We start from the raw sequence: 25,100 nt of genomic DNA on the forward strand, positions 1-25,100 counted from the left end.
GACTTAGGGGTAATCATCAGTGAGGACATGAAGAATGCAACTCAGGTGGAGAAAGCTTCATCTAAGGCCAGACAAATCATGGGTTGCATACGAAGGAGTTTCGTTAGCCGTAAGCCCGAAGTCATAATGCCATTGTATAGGTCCATGGTGAGACCCCATCTGGAATACTGTGTACAATTCTGGAGACCACATTACCGCAAAGATGTGCTGAGACTTGAGTCGGTCCAGCGAATGGCCACACGGATGGTCACGGGGCTCAGGGATCTCCCGTATGAGGAACGGCTGAATAAACTGCAGCTCTACTCCCTTGAGGAACGCAGGGAGAGGGGGGACATGATCGAGACATTCAAGTACCTCACACGCCGTATCGAGGTGGGGGAGGATATCTTCTTCTTCAAGGAACCCACGTCAACACGAGGGCATCCATGGAAAATCAGGGGAGGGACATTACATGGCGACACCAGGAAATACTTCTTCACCGAGAGGGTGGTGGATCGATGGAATGGTCTTCCGATGCAGGTGATTGAGGCCAGCAGTGTGCCTGATTTTAAAGCTAAATGGGATCGAGAGGTGGGATCTCTTCGCAAAGAGAGGTAGGGGAGGGTCATTGATGTGGGCAGACTTGATGGGCCTTGGCCCTTATCTGCCGTCACCTTCTATGTTTCTATGTTTCTATGTTTCTCCCAGCCATTGAAGCCCTCCCCTGCCCATCCTCCACCAAACGGCCATACACATACACAGACCGTGCAAGTCTGCCCAGTAACTGGGCAGTAATATTATTTTCTGATTCTAAATCTTCTGTGTTCATCCCACGCTTCTTTGAACTTGGTCACAGTTTTACTCTCCACCACCTCTCTCGGGAGCGCATTCCAGGCATCCACTACCTGTTTTTCATGATTTTTAATGTTCAGACTAATTGTCTGAACATGAAAAATCTTTTGCTTCCATTGTCAGACCAAAGCCTAAGCCAGCTCCTGTCAAGCCTTCTCAACCTCCTCCAAATTTCCAGAGGCATTATGCTCCGAGGGCGGCTCCTTACAATTGTCCACCTCCCAAGAAACAGCAACATCAGAAGCAACAGAAACCTCAACCTTCTGCTGCACCTAAGGCTGTACAGCTTTTTTGACTGTTTAAAACAGAGCATAACCTCCACCGTTTTGTCTCTGTCCTCTCTTCCCCCATAGAAGGTCGTCTCCATCATTTTTATCACCGATGGGAGACAATTACATCTGACCTCTGGGTGTTGTCAATCATCAGGGAAGGATACTCTCTTCATTTCACTCAGGATCCACCAGAGCTTCCTTCAAGAGAGTATCCTTCCAGTCCATCCCAGACCGCCCTTCTTCAGGAAGCTCAAGCTCTGCTTCATCTCCATGCCATCGAACCAGTTCCTTTGGAACAGCAGAACAGGGGGTTTTACTCCCATTACTTCCTCGTTCCGAAGAAGACGGGCGATCTGCAACCCATTCTGGATCTCTCAACAAATTTTTAGTCAAAGAAAAATTTTGCATGTTGTCCCTGATGTCCCTTAAACCCTTCTAGATCAGAACGACTGGTTTTGCTCTCTGGATCTCAAGGAGGTTTATACTCATATTCCCATTCATCCGGCCTCCCATCAATATCTCAGATTTCGGGTGGGGAATCTGCATTACCAATACAGAGTGCTATCCTTTAGCCTGGCTTCATCTCCTAGAGTGTTCACCAAGTGCCTAGTGGTGGTAGCAGCAGCTCTAAGGAACCATGGTCTTCAGATGTTTCCCTACCTAGATGTCTGGCTCATCAAGGTTTCCACATCTCAGGGGGTTATTGTAGCGACCCAACGGACTATGTGGTTCCTACAAAGTTTGGGATTCGAAATCAATTTTCCCAAATCCCAACTTCAGCCTTCTCAGAATCTACAATTCATCGGAGCTGTTCTGGACACTATCCAACTCAGAGCATTCCTTTCACAACAAAGTCTGGAAGCTCTCCTTCAACTCTGTCATGCAGTGTCTTCCCGCTCTTCAATCTCAGCGAGACACGTGATGGTACTCCTAGGTCACATGGACTCCACAGTTCACGTGACTCCTTTTGCCAGACTTCACCTCAGAATTCTTCAGTGGACCCTGGCATCTCTGTGGACGCAGGCTTGCGACCCACTCTCTCGACACATTGCAGTCACTCCTTCCTTGAGACAGTCTCTCTGCTGGTGGATGCTCTCTTCCAATCTCTCCAGAGGCTTGCTGTTTCAAACGCCCCCCATCAGAAGGTCCTCACAACAGATTCCTCGACCTACGCTTGGGGCGCTCATCTTGATGGTCTCCGTACTCAAGACCACTGGACCCTTATGGATCGGCAGTGTCACATCAATCTGTTGGAACTCAGAGCGATCTTCAACACTCTCAAAGCTTTTCAACATCTTCACGACCAAGTAGTCCTCATTCGGATGGACAACCAAGTCACCATGTATTATATCAACAAACAGGGGGGAACGGGATCTCCCTCCCTTTGTCAAGAAGATCTGAAGGTTTGGGACTGGGCAATCTTCCACAACACCTTCCTCAAAGCTGTCTACATCCAAGGGGCGAAAAATTGCTTGGCGGACAACTTGAGTCGTCTTCTGCAACCTCACAAATGGACACTCAATTCCTCGCCTCTTCATCACATCTTTTCGCAGTGGGGAACGCCTCAGATAGATATCTTTGCAGCTCCCCACAACCACAAACTGCCCTAGTTCTGCTCCAAAATATATTCTCCTCATCGCCTCGAGGCAGATGCTTTCCTACTGGAATGGATGAATCTTTTTCTATATGCGTTCCCTCCATTCCCTCTCATTCTCAAGACTCTTGTCAAGTTGAAGAATGATCATGCCACCATGATTCTGATAGCTCCTTGATGGCAAAGACAACCTTGGTACTCCCTTCTACTTCAACTAAGCAGCAGGGTGCCATACTCTCTACCAGTTTTTCCATCTCTGCTTACACAGAGTCAGCGATCTCTACTTCATCCCAACCTACAGTCTCTACACCTGACAGCTTGGTACCTCTCAACATAACTCCCCTTCAGTTTTCTCAACCTGTAAGAAACATTTTAGAAGCTTCCAGGAAGCCTGCCACTAGACAAAGCTATCACCAAAAATGGACTAGATTTTCTACGTGGTGCATTTCTCACGATAAGAAGCCTCAAGATTCCTCCTTATGTTCTGTTATTGATTAGATTTTGCACTTATCCACCTCTGGCTTCAAGTCTACATCTATCCGAGTCCATCTCAATGCAATTGCTGTTTTCCATCAGCCTATTGAAGAGAAAACCCTCTCTGCTCATCCGGTGGTTTCCAGATTCATGAAAGGACTTTTCAATATCAAACCTCCTCTCAAACCTCCTCCAGTGGTTTGGGATCTCATTGTTGTTCTTGCTCAATTGATGAAGCCTCCATTTGAACCAATGTCTACGGCTCATCTGAAGTATCTCACTTGGAAAGTGGTCTTTCTCATTGCCCTCACATCTGCTCGCAGAGTCAGTGAGCTGCAAGCATTAGTTGCTGATCCACCTTTCACAGTTTTTCATCATGATAAGGTAGTCCTCCGTACTCATCCTAAATTCTTACCTAAAGTGGTCTCAGAATTTCATGTCAATCAATCTATTGTACTTCCTGTATTTTTTCCAAAGCCTCATTCTCATCCTGGAGAATCAGCTCTTCATACTCTGGACTGTAAACGTGGTTTGGCCTTCTACTTAGAATGCACCAAACCACACAGATCTGCTCCTCAACTTTTTGTCTCCTTCGATCCGAACAAGTTGGGACATCCAATTTCTAAGCATACCATCTCCAACTGGATGGCTGCTTGTATCTCTTTCTGCTATGCCCAGGTTGGATTACCCCTTCACAGTAAAGTCACAGCCCATAAAGTCAGAGCAATGGCAGCTTCAGTAGCTTTCCTCAGATCTACACCTATTGAGGAAATTTGCAAAGCTGCCACCTGGTCCTCGGTTCATACTTTCACTTCTCACTATTGTCTGGATGTTTTCTCCAGATGGGATGGCCATTTTGGCCAGAGTGTTACAAAATTTATTCTCCTAAGTTGCCAACGCTCCCACCATCCCATTCTGGTTAGCTTGGAGTTCACCCATATGTGAGAATAGGCTGCCTGCTTGTCCTGGGATAAAGCACAGTTACTTACCATAACAGTTGTTATCCAGGGACTGCAGGCAGCTATTCTCACAACCCACACACCTCCCCTGATTGGCTTCTCTGCTAGGTATCTGAATTGAAAAGACTCGCCCTGCGCTGGGCGGAAAGGCACTCGTGCATGCGCAGTGCGGCTGACTCGAAACTTCTAAGTTTCTACAAGCAAGTCTGCTTGTGAGGCTGTCCGCATCCGGGCTCCGTGGATGACGTCACCAGTGTTCCCTCTAAGCGGGCGGGTGTTGTGAGCAAACTTTTTTCACCGTGAGCCAAAAATATCGGGCGCCAGCAAGTTATGAGCCAACTCGCCCGATTCTCCTCTCGCCGCCCTGCCATCTGCCGTACGCCTCTTCCGATCGTGCGCTGTGACGAGAAACGTGTGCGCTGCGATGTAATATTTTGTGCGCCAGCGCACGCCAGCGCAGCTTAGCGGGAACACTGGTTCAAATGGTTTTATTTATTTCCCCAAATTTATTTTTGTTATACGCATTGAAAATATTTGATATTGCGTTTAAATCAAAATCTCAATAAACTTGAAACGAGTGCCCGTGAGATTGTGGGAGGGTTAAATACTCAAAACTTAGAAGTTTTTGCTACGCCAGCTTTCTGGTATCTTTACATACAGTGGCGTACCTAGCATATGTAACATCCGGGGCCCATCATTTTTTGGCACCCCCCCCCCATCTGTAAGAAAAACATGATTTTTAGTAACAAACCACACGTCACACATGAGTACCTAGGAAAAGGCAGCATCTTACATATTGCAGTGAGCAGTACATCAATACACCCATTGTAAAACTAAACAAGCCAGACCAGCACAGATCAATCCTACACCGTCAATCCTAACAGAAAACCATGTCTTTCGAACACACAGAACACAGAAAACACCTTCGCCTAGTAAGGAATATGTAATCACAAACTAACCCCTCCCTCTTTTACAAAACTGTAGTGTGGATTTTAGCTACGGAGGTAACAGCTCTGATGCTCATAAAATTCTGAGCATCAGAGCTGCTACCACCAAGGCTGGTGCTAAAAACGCTTCACAGTTTTGTAAAAGGGGGGATAAAATAAAAATACATAGACAAAGGTTAAATTGAACCAGCAAGAAGCTGGACTCTGCATACAATGCTTCACAGAAACAGTGACACATGTCTCCTAAAGCAATAAATAAATAGAAATTTTTTTCTACCTTTGTCTTCTGTGGTTTCTCCTTTCCTCATCTTCTTGTAACTCTCTTCCTTCCATCCACTGTCTGCCGTCTCTCTTCCCCTATATGGCATCTTCTCTCCTTCTATGCCCCTTCCAGAAACTGTATGCCTCCCCCTTCCATCTCTCCTTTCACCCCATTGGTCTGGCATCTCTCTCCTCGCCTTCCCTCTCCCACACCTCTCCTCATAGTCTGGTATCTCCCCTTCCCTGATTCTCTGGCATCTCTCTCCTTTCCTTTTCTTCCATCTTTCGCTCCCCCTCCATGCTCTCACATCTCCCCCTTCCTTTTCCCTTAGACTGGCATACCTTCCTCCTACGCTCCAAGCCCTGGCATCTCCTTTAATTCCCTCCCTCATCTTCCTTCTCCCTCCAGCTGGGTACCGCAACACTCTTCCCTGCAGCTCTGCACTTCCCCACAATTGCCATGCTTCGGTTCCTCTTCTTCCTTCCTTCCTCCCCCCCCCCCCCCGCGGGACCCTGCGGCACCATCAACTCTTACTCCCTCTAATGTCGGCCCTGCAGCTCCAGACTTCCTCGCACCTTCTCCCCTCCCCCTTTGGATCGCTATTATTTTAAATGTTATAGCCGCGGAGCTGTATCCATCAGTGGAGATGTCTAACCTCGGCCTGCCCCGGAACTCTTACTGCAACAGTGACTTCCTGTTCCTGCCTAGACGGGCGTCTGCTGCAGTAAGAGTTCCGGGGCAGGCCGAGGTTAGACATCTCCACTGATGGATACAGCTCCGCGGCTATAACATTTAAAATAATAGCGATCCAAAGGGGGAGGGGAGAAGGTGCGAGGAAGTCTGGAGCTGCAGGGCCGACATTAGAGGGAGTAAGAGTTGATGGTGCCGCAGGGTCCCGCGGGGGGGGGGGGAGGAAGGAAGGAAGAAGAGGAACCGAAGCATGGCAATTGTGGGGAAGTGCAATCCCCCCAATGCGTCCCCTTACCTTACCGACGCGTGTGTGCGCTGTGAAGAGAAACTTTGCGCTGCGATGTAATATTTTGTGCGCGAGCGCAGGCCAACGCAGCTTAGCGGGAACACTGGACGTCACCCATATGTGAGAATAGCTGCCTGCTGTCCCTGGATAACAACTGTTATGGTAAGTAACTGTGCTATTCAAGACATCCCTTCTAAAACAGCACAATGTCCTACTTACCCAGATGTGTATCTGGATATTGACGCTCAGTGTCAGCCATATTCAGTCTCAGTATCTGGGTACAGGTTGACACTGAATATCTAGGTAAACTTTAAACTGTGGTTGGCATTTTAAAGCAATGCTGACTATAGAGTTTAAATAAAGGGAGCAAGATTTTTTTTTCTATTTGACTGCTAGTAGCTGTATGTATGATGTTAACACATTGTAAGGTTATAAAGAGGCAAGAAAGTTGCAACAAATAGAACATTTTGTGGTTTTTAGAACTCTGTGACAATTGATGGCCATATAGTTATTGACATTCCGTAAAATGGTAAAGACCCTCCTCTTCAACTAAAGGTCACCCTCAGTCCACACCCCCCTTAAACCCCCCTCTCTCTTCCCTCCCCTGTCTAACTTCTCCCTAAATTTCAGTACAGTCCTCTCTTAGTCTGTACTCGGATAAATTGTACCTAAACTCAAATAACTTGTACTAAACTAAACTACTCATACCAAACTAAACGACTGATACTAAACTAAACTACTTATACTTAAACTCTACTCTTAATTTACTGTATACTCCCTGTATTTAACTACTTCGCAGTCCTGTATGTCCAAACATTTAACCTATAGTACATCTTATTTCTTTTAGATATAAAGAAGATCCATGGCTTTGGGACCTGGAGTGGGATGTCCAAGAATTTAAGCAGAAAAAGAGCATAAGCAAGAAACGAGAACATGAAAGCAGTGGAAAATCTGAGACTGCAGAAAAGTCTACAGTGCTGGACCCACAGGAAGGTCAAATAACTTAAATACTACTGTCTAAATTGTTCCTTGGTGAGGTGACCTGGGGAGAGAGCAGTAGTGCATTTCTCTGCATTAAGCATTGAGCTAAAAGACCGAGAAAAAAAAATGCTTAGGGACAGTTTCCAAACTTTATTAGGACAAAGACTGTACATAGCTTTTTCTAACTTGTGGGCTTTGTATTAGTTTTCAAAAAGAAAGTACATGTATGCGTTAGTTTGAAACTTGCCACAGGTACACAATGGCCAGGATTCTTGAACAGACATTGATTTTTTAGATGCTGGTAGGTGCCCAAACTGTTAAAAACAACGTTCAAACAATGTTTTTAACTGAGTTTTCAGTTGCCTACTGGTGCCTGAAAAATCAGTGCCAGAATTGTGCTTACAGAGGCGCTTTAGGCCACCGAACGCCACTGTGAGTGTGGCTAATGCTGGAAGTGGCATTAGGTGTCCTAAAGCGCCTTCATAGGCGTGATTTATATCATCGATCCAGAGAATGGCCACTAGGATGGTCTCAAAACTTAAAGACATCCCTTATGAAGAACGTCTGACCAGACTGCGCTTATATTCTCTCGAGGAGTGCAGAGAAAGGGGGGACATGATAGAAACATTTAAATACATCACAGGTCTCATTGAAGTGGAGGAAGAAATATTTTTTCTTACGGGTCCCACGGCAAAAAGAGAGCATCTGCTAAAACTTAAGGGGGGAAGATTTCATGGTGACACCAGGAAATACTTCTTCACCGAACAGGTGATTGATCGATGGAATAAACTTCTACACCAAGTAGTTGAGGCTAGTAGCGTGCTTGACTTCAAAAGTCAATGGGACAAACAGGTGGGGGCACTACAGAGTTATGCATAAAAGATGGGTACTCCAGGGAGGGAAGGTTCTTGAGTGGGCAGACTTGTTGGGCCGCCAGCCCTCTTCTGCCGTCATACTCTATGTTAAGAACATAAGAATTGCCGCTGCTCAGTCAGACCAGTGGTCCATCGTTCACGCGGCAGCCCCAGGTCAAAGACCAGTGGTCTAAATGAGTCCAGCCTCATCTCCATACATTCCAGTTTAACAGGAACTTGTCCAACTTTGTCTTGAATCCCTGGAGGGTGTTTTCCCCTATAACAGACTCCGGAAGAGTGTTCCAGTTTTCTACCACTCTCTGGGTGAAGAAGAACTTCCTTACGTTTGTATGGAATCTATCCCCTTTTAACTTTAGAGAGTGCCCTATCGTGGAGAGGGTGAACAATCTGCCTTTATCTGCCAAGTCTATTCCTTTCAGTATTTTGAATGTTTCGATCATGTCCCCTCTCAGTCTCTTCTTTTCAAGGGAGAAGAGGCCCAGTTTCTCCAATGTCTCACTGTACGGAAACTCCTCCAGCCCCTTAACTATTTTAGTCGCTCTTCTCTGCCAAGTGGACAAATAATCTGGGCAGTTTACAGTTTAAACTAGAAAAAATTGCATCACATGACAATGAGGGGCAAGGGGTAGAACTATAATGAGTACAGGAAAGCAGGAAAAGGGGAAACTACAAGAGGTTTTGTATGCTTATTGAAGGACTTGCTTCTGAAAATGTGAGGAGAGTATAATCAGTATGACATGGTGACCCGTTCCCATAGGTGACCGCAGTAAAACCACAAGAATGGGTAACATCTATATCTGTTCACCGTCGGCACGGGAACAAACCTTTTCACCGTTCCACCGAGTGGTTCAAAGCTTTGTTCCCATGGGGAACTCCACCCACCACAGCTCCCCAATATCCCACCATCGTGGGTCCGGTGGCTCGAGGCCCTTCCCTTGTGTGTCCAACGGCCCCAGCCCCCTCCCCCCCCCACACACACACTTGTGCGTCTGGTAGCTCCAGGCTGCCCACTTTCTGCTCATAGGTCCAACAGCTCCAGCCCACTCCCTCACTCATGGGTCAAGCAGCTCCAGCCGGCTTCCCTCCCTTCCTGCCATTGGCACACCCCTTGCAGAGCGAGCCAATCTCTACACAGGGCTGCTTGGATGGTGCTTGCGCAGCCTTCCTTCTGCCGGGCTCCTCTTTATGACCCAACTTCTTTTTTTTGCAAAGAAAGAACGTTGCGTCATAAGTAGGAGCTCAGCAGAGGGAAGGCCATGAGCATCGTCCAGAAATCCTGCGTTCGATGGCTCGCTCTGCAATGTTTGTGCCAGCGGCAGGGAGGGAGGGAAGCCATGTGGACCTGCCGGACCCACGAGCTAGTGCTGACCAATTCACCTCTCAGTCTCACTTTAAAAACTAATTGAGGCCTGTGGAGGATCGCTGGTGCACTTTTCCTGTGCCACTGTCTCGCCCCTTCTCCGACTTAGCATCCTGTTTTGGTCTGGGGTGGACCGCAGCTGAGGGAAAGTGCATCAGTGATCCTCTGCAGACCACAATTAGTTTTTAAAGTGTGACCAGGGGGAAGCAAGCCGGCCTTTGGGGGGCTCCCTGGTGTAGTAGCTATTAGAAGTACACAGAAGGAGGGAGGGGTTCCAAAGGGAGAGGCATATGCCGGACTGAAAGGTGGAAGTGAAGGGGAAGAAATAATGGGCCTGAAAACAGAGGAGAGGGAGAGAGATGGTGGACAATGGGGATGGAGGGAGGGAAAAGAAAGGGAGAAAAGTTGGACTCAAGAGGTGGAGTGGAGGGAGGGGGAGATACTAGATAGGAGGGCAGTTGGAAAGAGAAAGGGAGAGATGATAGACCCTGGGGTGGTTGGGAAGGAGGGAGAGTTGCTGGATGAAATGGTAGTTGAGAAATGGAGAGATTGTGGATCTGGGGATGGTGAGATCCATCGCTGCAGCTGCTCTTTCATTCTTTAAGCTGCTGGCAGCATGAGTGAAGTAAACACGCTGCCTTCCAGGACTAGAAGCTTTCCCTTTGCTACTGCTTCTTAGCCCCCCTTAGACGCGGAAACAGTAGCAGAGAGAGATGGGTTTTGTTGATCCTTTTTATGTATTTGTGATTTATAAAATAACAGTTGTACAGCATATTGTTCCTTTTAATAAAATGATCTCAATATAAAATACCTTTTCAAGACTTGTGTGGATAGGATCAGATAGAGTCCATGGGGATGGGAGCAGAGTCTGCGGGGACAGGGCGGGGATGGGGATAGAGTCCACAGGGACTATTATTATACATACTACTATGTACTATTTATTACTACTATTAAGCAGGACTTACGATAGGCCCAGGGAGAGGCCTGTGATGGGTCAGAGAGGGGGAAGACTTGGATATAAGCCGAGACCCCCATTTTTGGGCCATTAATTTGGCCCCAAAATCTAGGTTTATATTCAAGTATATCCATTAATCGCATCCACAAGTTCAAATACAAACATTGTAAAATGCAGTAAACAAATAAGTCAGTCTCCCCCACAAAATTTCTTTAATACAGAATTATTCAAATCTAAAATAAATAACCACAGAGTTAGAGAAAGGCGTCCACAAACAATTGTGTTTTTAGCAATTTCTTGAAAGACATACGATCTTTGCATAATCTCATTATACCTGGAATTGAATTCCAGAGATTTTTACCAGCAATTGAGAAAATAGAGATTCTAGATTTAACATAACGAATCCTATTTTCTTTTAAACTAATGAGCAACTTTCCCCCCTCAGATCTCAAACATCTTGCAGGTTGATAGACTTTCCACAAATTTTTGCCACTGGAGGTTAAAGCTGGATTTTTCTGTTAAAGATGATTGGGTACCGTTCTCCATACTAAATTCTTATCTGTTTCTGTTCAATTGTAACCTACCATGTTAACTTCGAAAATAAGATCTAGTCATATGCAGCCGTGCTTCCCCCGCCCCACCGCACAGCACAGCTGAACCCCTGCTGACCCTCCATCCTTTCCAACCAATCCCCGCCAACCGTGTCCATAAACAACTTCTGCCAGAGGAGCGTCGGGCCAGCAGCACTCAGGCTGCTTTGCGGCCTTCTCGCTGGGGCCTTCTGTGTGCCATGTTGCTGATGATGTTATCAGTACACAGAAGGCCCCAGCGAGAAGGCCACAAAGCAGCCTGTGAGTGCTGCTGGCCCAATGCTCCTCTGCCAGAGGTATTTATGGTCGCAGTCGGCGGGGATCGCTTAGAAGGGAAGGATGGAGGGTCAGCGGAGGTTTAGCTGCACTGTGTAGGCGGGTGCTCAAGGGTTTTGTTGCACAGGGGGATGGCAGGGATAGAGCGATAGAAAGATGCTGCAGAGCGAAGGCACAAGGTGATGGGTGAGACGGGAGGAAGATGTTGCACATGTGGGGGAAAGGAAAGAGAAGAATTGGGGTGAAAGAGAGGAAGGTAGAAATGATCATGTACATGAAAAAAATAAGCCCTACCCCTTTTTTGACCCCAAATGAATATAAGACACTGTCTTATTTTCGGGGAAACACGGTAGACAATAGACATTATCATGAGTGAGAGATAGGAGATTATGGGTTGGGGTGGGGGTGTACTTTTGTGGTTTTCACTCACATTGTCTGAGTTATACTATTTTTCTTTACTATAGTTTTATTCAAGACTTTTGTAATAAAACAGTTTAAAAAACCAACGTAGACCTGACACATAAAAAATGGGTCTGGAATTATACTGGAGGCATTTTGGAGGTGCAAATGCTGAAAATTGCACTCTCTTTCTTCTCTTGTTAAACAGATCCTGGACCTCCTAGTGAAGAAGAGGAGGCAAAAATCCCTGCTAGCACGATTTTCCTGGAGATGCTCAAGGAGAAAACCTTAGGTTTACAGCCCAAGAGACAACAACACTTGCCAGGCCACCCAGGGTAAGCAGGTGTGAGAGAGCCAGAAGAGGTACAGGGCATCCTGACCATATAATTAAAGAATGTGAGCATCCCTGGTCACGAATGCTGCCTGGAATCTCTCTCCAAAGCACACCAAGGACATTGATTTAATAGCATGGTCCGAACATGATAAAGAGGCAGTGCTCTCCACTCTTAAGTGCTTGTTCGGTATTTTAATCATGTAATTTACTTGAAAAGGAATTTATTGAAATCCAGCTCATAGAATACCTGCTGTATGCATCACTCCATTCCTCTGCTTTTGCTCTTCTTGGTTCATTTCCTTTTAGATATTACATTGTTAGAATTAGTGAGCATGACATTCATCTTCAGATCGACATCTCTGCTTCAGGTTCACCAAGTATTTCTTTTTTATTTTTATTTTCTGCTATTGCACCAATTAGTGGTGCAGCCAGCAATAATTTTGATAGAGCAGAGAAAAAAAAAGACATCTCAGAAATAGAGATTTTTAATCATGGTAACAATGCTGTGGTTCTTCTTTATTGGAAAGTAATTTTGTCCACTTCTGGTGGCATTATTTTAAAGTAGTATAACGGGGCTCAGAAGGAAATTAGATAGCTTTGTGGGGAATGGGTCAATCAGGAGTGCAAGTGTGGCTTAAGATAAACCATACCACTGAAAGCTGGGAATGCATGGGAAGGACTGGACTTTCTTCTCGACCCATAGGCCAGTTATGGTGCACATATCTGATGTTCACATGACAGTTCTATAAAGGGTGCTGAAAATTAGGCACCCAAAAGCTGTGTGCTAAAATAGTATTCTTTTTTTTTTTTTTTTTATAATCTTTATTCATTTTAAATTCATCATCAAATGTACAGAAAATACTTACAATAAAACATCACATCACTTGAAATAGCACATAAATTTCTTAAAATAAGAATTATCACCCCATATCTAACCTTCCCTATATATCATATTTTATAATATACAATAACATTTTCCACCCCAAATATGAAAATATCAATACCCCCCCACCCTGTTCCCCAATAATAACCCAAAGGAAAAGCAACAAATAATCATTATTCATTATAATAACTTATTAATGGCCCCCATACATCCTTAAACTTGTTAAAAGAACCTTTTTGTACTGCAAGCAATCTTTCCATCTTATACAAATGGCATACTGAGTTCCACCCAAAACTATAAGTTAACCTAGTACAATCCTTCCAGTTGTATGTTATCTGTTGAATAGCCACACCCGTAAGATTGGCTAAAATAGTATTCTATAAATTTGGTGCCTAAGTGTATAAGAACATAAGAAGTTGCCTCCACTGGGTCAGACCAGAGGTCCATCGTGCCCAGCGGTCCGCTCCCGCAGCGGCCCATCAGGTCCATGACCTGTGAAGTGGTTCCTGACCATTCTTATAACCTACCTCTGGTTCTATCTGTACCCCTCAATCCCTTTATCTTTTAGGAACCTATCCAAACTTCCTTGAACCCCTGTACTGTGCTCTGGCCTATCATAACTTCTGGAAGAGCATTCCATGTGTCTACCACCCTCTGGGTAAAGAAATACTTCCTAGCATTTGTTCTATGAACCACTGTGCCCCGCCCATGCTCCACCTACATGTACAGCCCTGTCCCCCAATGCTCCATCTACTTTACAACCCCTGTCCCACCCATGCTATATGTGCATGTACACCCCTCTGTCCCGCCCATTCTTCACCCATGTACCGTATTTTCACGCATATAACGCGTGCGTTATACGCGTTTTTACCTACCGCGCATACCCCTCGCGCGTTATATGCGTGAGCGCGGTATACGAAAGTTTTCAAACATAGTTCCCACCCCGCCCGACGCCCGATTCACCCCCCCAGCAGGACCACTCGCACCCCCACCCCGAACGACCACTCGCACGCGCTCCCACCCGCACCCGCATCCACGATCGGAGCAAGAGGGAGCCCAAGCCCTCTTGCCCGGCCGACTCCCCGACGTCCGATACATCCCCCCCCCCCCGGCAGGACCACTCGCACCCCCACCCCGAAGGACCGCCGACTTCCCGACAATATCGGGCCAGAAGGGAGCCCAAACCCTCCTGGCCACGGCGACCCCCTAACCCCACCCCGCACTACATTACGGGCAGGAGGGATCCCAGGCCCTCCTGCCCTCGACGCAAACCCCCCTCCCCCCCAACGACCGTCCCCCCCCAAGAACCTCCGACCGCCCCCCCAGCCGACCCGCGACCCCCCTGGCCGACCCCCACGACCCCCCCACCCCCCTTCCCCGTACCTTTGGAAGTTGGCCGGACAGACGGGAGCCAAACCCGCCTGTCCGGCAGGCAGCCAACGAAGGAATGAGGCCGGACTGGCCCATCCGTCCTAAAGCTCCGCCTACTGGTGGGGCCTAAGGCGCGTGGGCCAATCAGAATAGGCCCTGGAGCCTTAGGTCCCACCTGGGGGCGCGGCCTGAGGCACATGGTCGGGTTGGGCCTCATTCCTTCGTTGGCTGCCTGCCGGACAGGCGGGTTTGGCTCCCGTCTGTCCGGCCAACTTCCAAAGGTACGGGGAAGGGGGGTGGGGGGGTCGTGGGGGTCGCCAGGGGGGTCGCGGGTCGGCTGGGGGAGCGGTCGGAGGTTCTTGGGGGGGGCGGTCGTTGGGGGGGAGGGGGGTTTGCGTCGAGGGCAGGAGGGCCTGGGATCCCTCCTGCCCGTAATGTAGTGCGGGGTGGGGTTAGGGGGTCGCCGTGGCCAGGAGGGTTTGGGCTCCCTTCTGGCCCAACTACCAAAGGTACGGGGAAGGGGGGTGGGGGGGTCGTGGGGGTCGCCAGGGGGGGTCGCGGGTCGGCTGGGGGAGCGGTCGGAGGTTCTTGGGGGGGGCGGTCGTTGGGGGGGAGGGGGGTTTGCGTCGAGGGCAGGAGGGCCTGGGATCCCTCCTGCCCGTAATGTAGTGCGGGGTGGGGGTAGGGGGTCGCCGTGGCCAGGAGGGTTTGGGCTCCCTCCTGGCCCGATATTGTCGGGGAGTCGGCGGTCCTTCGGGGTGGGGGTGCGAATGGTCCTGCCGGGGGGGGGGATGAATCGGACGTCGGGGGGGGTGAACGGAGAGTCGGGACAGCGCACGGAGAGGCGGGGCAGTGCACGGAAGTCAGGGGGGTGAACGGAGAGTCGGGACAGCGCACGGAAAGTCAGGGCAGTGCACGGAAGTCAGGGGGGGTGAACGGAGAGTCGGGACAGCGCACGGAAAGTCAGGGCAGTGCATGGAAGTCAGGGGGGGGTGAACGGAGAGTCGGGACAGCGCACGGAGAGGCGGGGCAGTGCACGGAAGTCAGGGGGGTGAACGGAGAGTCGGGACAGCGCACGGAAAGTCAGGGCAGTGCATGGAAGTCAGGGGGGGGTGAACGGAGAGTCGGGACAGCGCACAGAGAGGCGGGGCAGTGCACGGAAGTCAGGGGGGTGAACGGAGAGTCGGGACAGCGCACGGAGAGGCGGGGCAGTGCACGGAAGTCAGGGGGGTGAACGGAGAGTCGGGCAGCATGCGCGGTATAATCGTGAGCGCGTTATACCAAAGTTTTTGTGCTTATCATCGTGATTTCTGCGCGCTATACACGTGTGCGCGTTTTATACGGGTGCGTGTTATTTGCGTGAAAATACGGTATATATCCCCTTTGCAATTATTACATGCCAAAGGAAAGGGGATGGGATTTGATATATCATCTTTTTGTGGTTACAATCAAAGCAGTTTACATATTATATACAGGTATGTATTTTGTATCCGGGGCTTATTTTGCATTCAGAAGTTGGGCTTACTGTGTGTATAGCATTGGTCAATGTTAAACTGAGTCAAACGACCATTTAACCGATAACCAATACTATTGATATCCGTGCAAACTAAATGCTCTGGTCTGCAGGTGGTACCGTAAGCTGTGTCCTAAGCTTGAAAACCCTGACTGGGTACCTGGCCCTAGCCTCATCAGTCTCCAGATGAGAGTGACCCCGAAACTAATGAGACTGACATGGGACGGTTTCCCCCTACACTATTCTGAAACACATGGCTGGGGTTATCTTGTGCCAGGGAAGAAAGACAACTTGCCAGCAGCATCCCAGGATGCAGCGGAGCCATCCTGTCCTTACAGGTAAAAGGCATAATTCACAACACTTTTTTCTTTAGCACTCTCCAGACCAGTAGAGGTTAATCTTTACAAATGGGTATATATCCAATCATGACCAGCAGGTGGAGACTGAAAACAAAACTGTGGGACAGTATATAATATACTCCCTTCTCTATTTACCTCAGTCTTCTTTCAGTCTCCAGCAGGTGTTGATGTGATCTGTACCCATCTCCCTTGGTAGGGCTGTTGGAATTTGTTTAGGGGGTTTATTGTCCCTGTTTTTGGCCGGACGGAGCTTGGGCGGGCCCTGTTGGGGGTTCGTCCGACCTCGGGGGTGTCAAACCCGGCGGGTCTCGAGCGGGGTCCCTCCCCCCACTTCCTCCACCTCTCCACATTTTTCTAGAGGAGCCTCAGCAGTAAGCCTTGCCCCCTAAATCAAGCAAGGCATTTTGCTTCGAGAGCCTGTGGAGTCTGTTCTGTAAAAAAAAAAAAAAAAATCCTGAGGTAGTGCTGGTCTGGAGGGTTGTTTCCCTTTAAGAAAACTGTATTTTACTGTATTTTTTCATCTAACCGGCACTTTTTTATAGCTAGGTCGCGTATGGAGCAATGAGCACTTCTAAAGGGAAAAAGTGCTCATTGTGCTCCAGGCGCGAGGCACTCGCGGCCAGCCTGTGCAAGCGATGTTCAGGCCGGTGCGGTGGAGGAGCTCCTTCGGCAGCGGCTGCAGGCGCCCAGAGCTCCCCGCCGATGGTGCTCGCGAGTCGGCTGGGAGCAGTGGGGAAGCCCGGTCTTCCCCAACTGCCCACGGAGGGATTCCCCGAGCCGCTGACGGTCGGGTTGTTGGGGATTCCCTCTCAGCTGATGTTTTGACAACTGATGCAGACTTGCCTGTTTTAGCGGCTGGGACTGTTCAGGTTTCTCAGCCGCTACAGGCTATGGAGGGAGCATTTTTGGCGGGAAAGTCGCCATCTTCTCAGTCTGGCTCCTCCATTTTGTCTTCCACCTCAGGTGACCTTCCCCCTGTATTGGAAAAACAGGGGCAGGTTTCTGCTGGGTCCCCTGCTGTGGCAGGGAGTCCCTTGGGGGGTTTTTCTCCTGATTTCTTTTTTTCTTTGTGCAGAGCCTATTTTCAGGCGGCTGGGGGTCCCGGATGCGCTCAGGGGGTTTCGGGGAGTGGGGTTTCCTCTGCGCTCCCTGCGGCTTTGCCTCTCTCGTCTGTTGTGGCGTCCCCTCCTCCTCCTCTCTTGTCCAAGCGTCCGTGGGTGTCGTGGGACGAGGATTTATGGTCGGAGGAGCGTGTCGGTCTGGATGAGGACCTGGACCCTTCTGAGGATTTCCAGGACCTTCTCGAGGGGACGGCCGCTGGCGGCGGGTTGTCGGGTTTCCCGTCCTCCGGCGAAGAGGCGTCCGTGGTGCGCCTTTTTCAGAGAGATGAGCTGCCGGACCTGATTCAACAGGTTTCGTCGGTGTTGCGTTTTGAGGATGCGCCGCCGGAGACTCCGCGTGTGGGGGACCCTCTGCTACGGGGGATCTGTTCCGTTTCCCGCTCTTCCTATGCATCAGGATATTCGGGATATTATACTGGAACAGTGGAAAACGCCGGAGGCGCCGTTTCGTTTGGTGCACAGCATGGCTCGTTTGTATCCCATCCCAGAGGGGGATCGGGCTACTTTAGCATCGCCAGTTATAGATGTGGTGATCTCGGCGATTTCTAAGCGGCATACCGTGCCTGTTGAGGGCAGTTCTGCCTTGCGGGACTCTGAGGAGCGCAAGTTGGAGAACATCCTTAAGCAAAATTTTCAGGTCTCTGCCTTTGGGGTCCAGGCGGCTATTTTGGGGGGGCTGGTCGCTCGCGCCGTGTTTCGGTGGGCTGAGCGTGTCCTGGATCGGGAATCTGATGACTGGTCTTTGGTGGATCAGGAGGTGGCGAAGATTGAGATGGCTGCCTCGTTCCTCTCAGATGCTCTTTATGACTTGGTGCGGGACCGGAGGGTTAGGACTTCGATGGGAAGATAGGACTTCAATGAGAAACCAAGGTGGCAAGGGAGCCCCTTCTGGTGATTCAGACAGGTCGTGACCTGTTTGGGCCGCCGCGGGAGCGGACTGCCGGGCAGGATGGACCTATGGTCTGACCCGGCGGAGGCACTGCTTATGTTCTTATTATGTTCATGGATGAAGGGCAGTTTGTTGGAGGCAGAGTGAACATTCCACAGGGTGCATGAGAAAGGGAGAGAGGAGGAATGAAGGAGAGGAATAGGAATAAGGTTGGGGTGGTTACACATGTGGGGAAGCAGATGGCGTGGAGGACTAGGGTTGGGATTGATATCCCTGCAGTGAGCAAAAGGAAGAGTAGGAGAGTTCATCACAGCAAAGGGGAATAGTGGTGGCAATGACGAAGATGGGAGAAGCTCACAGAGGAAGGAAATGGATGAAAGGAAGGGAGAAAATGAGCTTGAGAGTGTAGAATAAGGGAGATGACAAAAATAGCTGGTGAGCAGATAGGAAAAGAAGGATAGTGAGGACTTGTGGGGTGGAGTGGAAGGGGATGGGGTAAGATTGGGGAGAGTGAGTATGAGAAGCAGAATGTAAATTGGAGCCATAAGGAGAGGAATAGAGAAAGGAAACAGAAAGTGTGGTAGTGAGATTAGGTAGGAACCCTCAGGAGGTGCACGAATGAGCGCACTAAAGAACTAAGGCAGGTATTGGACAGACTTGAACAGTTTGTGTTCCATATATGGTGATTCGGTGTAGGATGGGCTGGGGAGGGCATCAATGGGAACTCCACTGACTTGGAACATGAGGACGTTACTGGCCAGACGTTACAGTAGACATCCTGAAAACAATGGGATAGTTGGATAGGCTAGAGTGAGCTTAGATGTCAATTTCAGCAGTTGGAACCTAGGACATTACCAAGTGGACTTTAGTCTGTGGCCCTGAAATATCAAAGAAGAGAACAGTTTAATCATGTATTTTTAATTAGAATAACTAATGGGCAGACTGAACAGACCGTTCAGGTCTTTATCTGCCATCATTTACTATGTTACTATGATGTGTTGCATGCTGGTGGTTCGTGCCGCCCTGAGAGGGCTTGGTTTAAATAGGTAGCTAGGTTTGAGAGGTCACATGAGTGCTTGATTGGGAGGGACTACAGCCAGTCAGAGGCAGCAAGAGAGGTGGGGGTTGGAGAGGATGGTTTGCAGTTCACTCCTGGAAGAGAGCAAAGGATAGCATTTAGTTTAGAGTGCAGGCTAGGAGGGTTGGACCAAAGGGGAACAGGACCAAGAGAGCAGACAGAAATAAAAGAGCTAATCGACTGCAGGAGGAAGGAGGAGACCATTCAGGACAGAGACCAAGTTTGAAAAGGGGCACCTCCCTGAGAGAACTTGATTTAAATAGATAGTAAGGTTTGTGAGGTCACCTAAGTGTTTGATTGGGAGGGGCTAAAGCCAGCCAGTCAGAGGCAGCAAGGGTCATAACATTGGAGTTGTCTTCAAGTCAGACCTCTCATTTTCTATGCACGTCCAACAGACAGCTAAAGCTTGTCACTTCTATTTCTACAACATCACCAAAATTCGCCCCTTACTCTCTGTGCACACTACCTGGACCCTTGTCCACACTCTCATAACCCTCTCGCTTAGACTACTGCAATGTATTTCAACAGGTCTCCTGCTGAACCACCTCTTCCTCCTACAATCTGTGCAAAACTGCTGCTCGACCTATCTTCTGCCAACCTCACTACACTCACGTTACCCTCCTCCTCAAATCATTTCTCTGACTCCCTTTCTGCCTTCATATACACAGTTCAAGCTCCCTATTACTGACCTACAAATGTGTTCATTCTGCAGTCTCCCAGTATCTCTCCTCTCTTGTCTCTCCTTATACGCCTCCTCGAGAACATTCCTCAGATAAGTTGCTTTTTATCTGTACCCTTCTCCTGCACTGCCAATTCCAGATTTGTTCCTTTCATCTCGCTGCCCCGTATGCCTGGCATAAACTACCTGAGTCCGTCCGTCACGCCCCTTCCCTTGTACAAAAGTCAACTGAAAACCCATCTTTTTGAGACAGCCTTCAACTCATAACCCTATTCCCCACTGCTCTCTGCTCACCACCTTAGCCAGCAGTTTAACCATCCCTTCTAACTGGAACCCCTACCCTGGCATCCTGTTGTTTGTCTTGATTGTTTAGATTGTAACCTCCTTTGAGCAGGGATTGTCTCCTTCGTGACTCTGTTCAGCGTTGCCTACGTCTGGTAGTGCTCTAAAAATAAAATAATAGTATTGGTAGTAGTAGATTATGAATGTGTATCTTGGTTCTTCTATCCTTGTTCCATGCTAATTTTATTAACCCGAAAATGCCCAATATGGGTAAGATATGACAGATGTTGTTATGCTTAGAATGGGCCTCGGTTTATGAAAACTGTTTATATTTCTACTGTTCTTTAGCACTCTCCAGACCAGTAGAGGTTAACTTTACGATTGGGTATATATCTAATCATGACCAGCAGGTGGAGACTGAAAACAAAACTTTGGGACAGTATATCCTAGCCCCTCCTCTCTATTTCCCTCAGTCTTCTTTCAGTCTCCAGCAGGTGTTGAGTGATCTGTACCCATCTCCCTTGGTAGGGCTGTTGGAATTTGTTTAGGGGTTTATTGTCCCTGTTTTTAGCCGGACGGAGCTTGGACGGACTCTGTTTGGGGGTTCGTCCGACCTCGGGGGTGTCAAACCCGGCGGGTCACGAGCGGGGTCCCTCCCCCCACTTCCTCCACCTCCCCATATTTTTTTTAGAGGAGCCTCAGCAGTAAGCCTTGCCCCCTAAATCAAGCAAGGCATATTGCTTCGAGAGCCTGTGGAGTCTGTTCTGTAAAAAAAAAAAAAAATCCTGAGGTAGTGCTGGTCTGGAGGGTTGTATCCCTTTAAGAAAACTGTATTTTACTGTATTTTTTCAACTAACCGGCACTTTTTTACAGCTAGGTCGCGTATGGAGCAATGAGCACTTCTAAAGGGAAAAAGTGCTCATTGTGCTCCAGACGCGAGGCACTCGCGGCCGGCCTGTGCAAGCGGTGTTCAGGCCGGTGCGGTGGAGGAGCTCCGTCGGCAGCGGCTGCAGGCGCCCAGAGCTCCCTGCCGATGGTGCCTCGCGAGTCGGCAGGGAACGGTGGAGAAGCCCGGTCTTCTCCGTCCGCCCACGGAGGGATTCCCCGAGCCGCCGACGGTCGGGTTTTAGAGGATTCCCTCTCAGCTGATATTTTGACAGCTGATGCCGGCTTGCCTGTTTTAGCGGCTGAGACTATTCAGGTCTCTCAGCCGCTGCAGGCTGTGGAGGGAGCTGTTTTGGCGGGAAAGACGCCATCTTCTCTGTCTGGCCCCTCCATTTTGTCTTCCACCTCAGGTGACCTTCCCCCTGTTTTGGCTAAGCAGGGGCAGGTTTCTGCTGGGTCCCCTGCTGTGGCAGGGAGTCCCTTGGGACCCTCGGGGGGTTTTTCCCCTGATTTTTTCTTTTCATTATGCAAAGCCTATTTTCAGGCGGCTGGGGGTCCCGGTTGCGCCCAGGGGGTCTCGGGGGGTGGGGTTTCCTCCGCGCTCCCTGCGGCTTTGCCTCTCTCGTCTGACGTGACGTCCCCTCCGCCGCCTCTCTTGTCCAAGCGCCCGCGGGTGTCGTGGGACGAGGATTTGTGGTCGGAGGAACGTGTCGGTCTGGAGGAGGACCTGGACCCTTCTGAGGAATTCCAGGACCCTCTGGAGGGGACGGAAGCTGGCGGCGGGTTGTCGGGTTTCCCGTTCTCCAGTGACGAGGCGTCCGTGGTGCGCCTTTTTCAGAGAGATGAGCTGCCTGACCTTATTCAACAGGTTTCTTCGGCTTTGCGTTTTGAGGACGCGCCGCCGGAGACTCCGCGTGTGGGGGACCCTCTGTTACGAGGGATCCGTTCCGTTTCCCGCTCTTTTCCTATGCATCAGGATATTCGGGATATTATTCTTGAGCAGTGGAAAACGCCGGAGACGCCGTTTCGGCTGGCGCGCAGCATGGCTCGCCTGTATCCCATTCCTGAAGGGGATCGGGCTACGTTAGCTTCGCCAGTCGTGGATGCGGTGGTCTCGGCTATTTCCAAGCGGCATACCGTGCCTGTTGAGGGCGGTTCTGCCTTGCGGGACTCTGAGGAGCGCAAATTGGAGACCATCCTTAAGCAAAATTTTCAAGTCTCTGCCTTTGGGGTCCAGGCGGCTATTTGTGGGGGACTGGTCGCTCGCGCCGTGTTTCGGTGGGCGGAGCGGGTCTTGGATCGAGAGTCTGACGACTGGTCTCTGGTGGATCAGGAGGTAGCGAAGATTGAGATGGCTGCCTCATTCCTCTCGGATGCTCTGTATGACTTGGTGCGGATCTCGGCTAAGTCCATGGCTTTTGGCGTGGCCGCAAGGCGTGTGTTGTGGCTGCGCGCTTGGGCGGCGGATGCTGCGTCCAAAGCTAAGCTTACTAAATTTCCCTTTCGGGGGTCGTTTTTATTTGGAGAGGACTTGGATAAGTTGATTCAGACTCTGTCGGACTCGAAAGTTCCCCGTTTGCCGGAGGACCGTGCCCGCCCGGCGTCTCGGGGTGGTGCGGCCCGGGGGCGTTTGCGGGAATTTCGCAAGTATCGCCCTGGGCGTGGGGCTGCTTCTTTCCAGTCTCCGGGGTTTTCCCGGGGTCGGTTCTTCCAGCGCATGCAGCCCTTTCGGGGGGCCCGTCGGGGGGCAGGGAATCCCTCCGCCGGTTCCTCCGCTTCCCGTCCTGCACAATGACGCCTTGCCGGCGCCCCCCTTGGTTCCGGTGGGGGCCCGGCTGCGCGATTTTTTTCCCAAATGGGCCGAGATCACGTCCGATCAGTGGGTCCTGGAGGTGGTGCGGGACGGTTATGCCCTGGAGTTCGCCCGCTCTCTGCCGGATTTTTTCCTCGCTTCTCCATGTCAGACTCCTGGGAAGACGCTGGCGTTTCGCCAGACCCTTCAGCGCTTGCTAGATCTCAGGGCAGTAGTTCCGGTGCCCCCCCCGGAGTGGGGCACGGGCAGGTACTCCATTTACTTTGTGGTGCCCAAGAAGGAGGGGACTTTTCGGCCCATCCTCGATTTGAAAGGGGTCAACAGGGCTCTCAAGGTTCCCTCTTTCCGTATGGAAACGCTGCGGTCGGTCATTCTGGCGGTTCAGCCGGGGGAGTTTCTCACTTCTCTCGATCTGACGGAGGCCTACTTGCATGTTCCTATTCGGGCCTCTCATCAGCGTTTCCTGCGCTTTGCGATCTTGGGTCGGCACTATCAGTTCTGTGCGCTTCCCTTTGGGCTGGCCACGGCTCCCCGGACGTTCACCAAGGTGATGGTGGTCGTCGCGGCAGCCTTGCGGTCGGAGGGCATTCTGGTACACCCCTACCTGGACGACTGGTTAATTCGGGCCAAGTCGTTGCAGGAAAGCTCCCGGGTTACGGCTCGGGTGGTGGAGTTTCTCCGGTCGCTGGGCTGGGTGGTCAACCTTTCCAAGAGTCGGTTGGTTCCGGCTCAGCGTCTGGAGTACCTCGGGGTGCTGTTCGACACCTCCTTGGGGAAGGTCTTCCTCCCAGAGGCCCGGGTGAGCAAATTGCAGTCTCAGATTCGCCTGCTTTTGGCGTCCCGGTGTCCTCGGGCGCGAGATTTCCTCCAGGTCCTGGGGTCGATGGCGGCGTCCCTGGACGTGGTGAGGTGGGCGCGGGCCCACATGCGTCCTCTCCAGTATGCTCTGCTCCGGAGGTGGTCTCCCCAGAGGCACGGGATGGATGTTCCGGTTCCCCTGCGAGGCTTGGCGCGCTGCAGTCTGCGTTGGTGGCTCCGGACCCCTCACCTAGTTCAGGGGGTGGGTCTGGATCTTCCGCAGTGGACGGTGCTCCTTACGGATGCGAGTCTCCTGGGTTGGGGGGCCCAGTGCCTGGGTCACTCAGCTCAGGGAACCTGGTCCACGGAGGAGGCCTCCTGGTCGATCAACGTGTTGGAGACCAGGGCGGTCCGGCTGGCGCTGTTGGCTTTCCACTCCCTTTTGTTGGGCAAGTCGGTCAGAGTCCTGTCGGACAATGCCACGGCGGTGGCTTATGTCAATCGTCAGGGGGGCACCAAGAGCACTCTGGTGGCGCAGGAGGCGGCTCGGCTCATGGTTTGGGCGGAGTCGCATCTTCTGGACCTCTCGGCCTCTCACATTGCCGGGGTAGAAAACGTTCAGGCGGACTTCCTCAGTCGTCACTTCTTGGATCCGGGAGAGTGGTGTCTCGGCGCCGAGGCGTTTCAGTTGCTAGTGCGTGCTTGGGGGCAGCCCCTGATGGATCTGATGGCTACAAGTGGCAACGCCAAAGTACCCCGCTTCTTCAGTCGTCGCAGGGACGGTCTGGCCGAGGGTCTGGATGCTCTGGTCCAACCGTGGCCAACGGAGGGGCTGTTGTATGTGTTCCCTCCTTGGCCATTAGTGGGCAGAGTACTGCTTCGCGTTGTTCGCCATCCGGGGCTGGTGGTTTTGGTGGCTCCGGATTGGCCTCGTCGTCCGTGGTATGCGGATCTGGTGAGGCATCTGGTGGCGGATCCTCTTCCTCTGCCTCTCGGGTGCGATCTTCTGACGCAGGGTCCCATTCCCATGTTCGACCCGTCTCCCTTTTGTCTTACGGCTTGGCTCTTGAAAGGGGCCGCCTGAGTAAGAAGGGATATTCCGACAAGGTGATCTCTACACTTTTGGGGTCCCGGAGGCTTTCTACCTCTCGGGCTTATGTACGGGTTTGGCGTCTTTTTGAGGAATGGTGCCGAGCGCGGGGAGTGGTCTCCTTTCGCGCTTCTCTGCCTAACATTCTAGAGTTTTTGCAGGATGGCCTGGATAGGGGCCTGGCCTGGTCTTCTCTTCGGGTTCATCTGGCGGCCCTGTCGGCTTTTCGGGGGCTGGTGACAGGTCAGCGTTTG

At 50.6% G+C, this 25,100-nt stretch overlaps 1 protein-coding gene across 5 annotated transcripts in view; it reads left to right on the forward strand.

The window, feature by feature from the left end:
• POLG (DNA polymerase gamma, catalytic subunit) overlaps positions 1-25,100 on the forward strand; it is a 110,871-nt gene that overhangs the window by 26,880 nt on the left and 58,891 nt on the right. For 4 of the 5 annotated variants that reach the window (XM_033921062.1, XM_033921061.1, XM_033921064.1 and 1 more), the window contains 3 exons: positions 7,163-7,308; positions 11,960-12,086; positions 15,966-16,190. In XM_033921062.1, coding sequence (XP_033776953.1) covers positions 7,163-7,308; positions 11,960-12,086; positions 15,966-16,190 — 498 coding nt within the window. The remainder of the gene's footprint in view (positions 1-7,162; positions 7,309-11,959; positions 12,087-15,965; positions 16,191-25,100) is intronic. The other variant, XM_033921066.1, reaches the window with a different exon arrangement.

The sequence above is a fragment of the Geotrypetes seraphini genome, chromosome 14 (assembly GCF_902459505.1).
Source record: "Geotrypetes seraphini chromosome 14, aGeoSer1.1, whole genome shotgun sequence".
In the NCBI taxonomy this organism is placed as follows: domain Eukaryota; kingdom Metazoa; phylum Chordata; class Amphibia; order Gymnophiona; family Dermophiidae; genus Geotrypetes; species Geotrypetes seraphini.